Source organism: Oxyura jamaicensis, unplaced genomic scaffold (genome assembly GCF_011077185.1).
Source record: "Oxyura jamaicensis isolate SHBP4307 breed ruddy duck unplaced genomic scaffold, BPBGC_Ojam_1.0 oxyUn_random_OJ69675, whole genome shotgun sequence".
NCBI lineage: Eukaryota > Metazoa > Chordata > Aves > Anseriformes > Anatidae > Oxyura > Oxyura jamaicensis.
Genome location: NW_023309529.1, coordinates 1 through 1,258, shown reverse-complemented (window position 1 = coordinate 1,258; position 1,258 = coordinate 1). Strand labels below are relative to the sequence as shown.

Below are 1,258 nucleotides of genomic sequence, written 5' to 3'. Positions count from 1 at the left end.
TCCAGCAGCCTCTCGGCCACCTGGAGGTAAGCGGGGGCCTCGGGGGGCCGCTCGGCGGCGGCGCAGGCGGCGTTCAGGGGGGTCTCGCCCTGGCGGCTGCGCCTCGAGGGGTCGGCGCCGTGCCGCAGGTACAGAGCCACGTGCGCCGCCAGCCCCCGGCTCGCCGCCACGTGCAGCGCCGTCAGCTGCCGCTCGCGCGTCCCCAGGTTCACCCGCGCCCTGTGGGCCAGCAGCAGCTCCGCGCACCTGGGGGGGGGGGGGGGGGGGGGGGAGGGGGGGGGGGGGGGGGGGGGCTCGCCCCCCCCCCCCCCCCCCCCGACCTCCCTCGCTCCCCCGGGGGTCCCCGCAGCCCCCGCTCTGCGCCCCACGTAACCCCCGGAGCGGCGATGGGGTAGGCTGGGGGCGTGGCTTTGGGTCTGGGGGCGTGGCTTTGGGTTGTGGGCGTGGTTTCGGGTTGGGGCGGGACTTTGCGGTGGGTGTGGGTTTTGTGGGCGTGGCTTTGAGTGGGCGTGGCGGGGTTTGGAGGCGGGGTTTGGGGACGGGGCGGGTCACAAGGAAGTTATGAATGGAGGCTGGGGGTGGAGCCTAGTATGCAGATGAAGCTGTCCCCATGTGGGCGGGGCTTGGGGAGGCAGGTGGGGCCGGGTGGGTGTGGGCGGGGCTTGGGGTGGGCGGGGCTTGGCATGCAAATGAGGTAGGAAGCAGTGAGCATGGATGGGGTAGGGTGTGTGGGTGTGGCCTTGCATGCATATTAGGTGGGCGGGGCTTTGGGGGTGTAGACAGAACGGGCGGTGTTTGGCATGTAGATTGAGTGGGCGGGGCTTGCGTGCAAATGGGGTGGGCGGAGCCTGGCACGGAGGGCGCCCAGCCCAGGGGCAGCTGGGCAGGAGCGGGGCCTCTCCTGTAGACCAAGGGGGCGGGGCGTCGCACGGAGTGGGGCGGGGCATGCAAACGTATGCAGATGAGGGGGGCGGGGCACGCAGAAAGGCCGTACGGCAGGCTGTCGGGCGCGGTGCAGAGGTGCAGCGGGGCCGTGCCCTCGGCGCTCAGCAGGTTGGGGTCGGCGCCGAAGTCGAGCAGGAGGCGGGCGCAGGCGGGGCGGGGGGCGGCCGCGGCGTCGTGCAGGGGGCCCCGGCCCCCCACCACCGCGTCCACCTCGGCCCCCCGCAGCAGCAGGTGCCGGGCGCAGTCCTCGTAGCCCCGGGCGGCCGCGATGCGCAGCGCCGACGTCTGCTTCTTGCGGGGGCTCAGCACCCAC

The 1,258-nt window shown here is 74.0% G+C and overlaps 1 protein-coding gene across 1 annotated transcript; it reads right to left on the bottom strand.

Annotated features, from left to right (window-relative positions):
• Positions 1 to 6: 6 nt before the first annotated feature.
• On the bottom strand, positions 7 to 1,254 carry LOC118159327 (ankyrin repeat and SOCS box protein 16-like; the record flags this gene model as incomplete). Its single annotated transcript, XM_035313926.1, has 2 exons — positions 7 to 246; positions 995 to 1,254. Coding segments are annotated over 2 exons (500 nt in total), but the record flags the coding sequence as incomplete, so codon positions are not given.
• Positions 1,255 to 1,258: the final 4 nt, after the last annotated feature.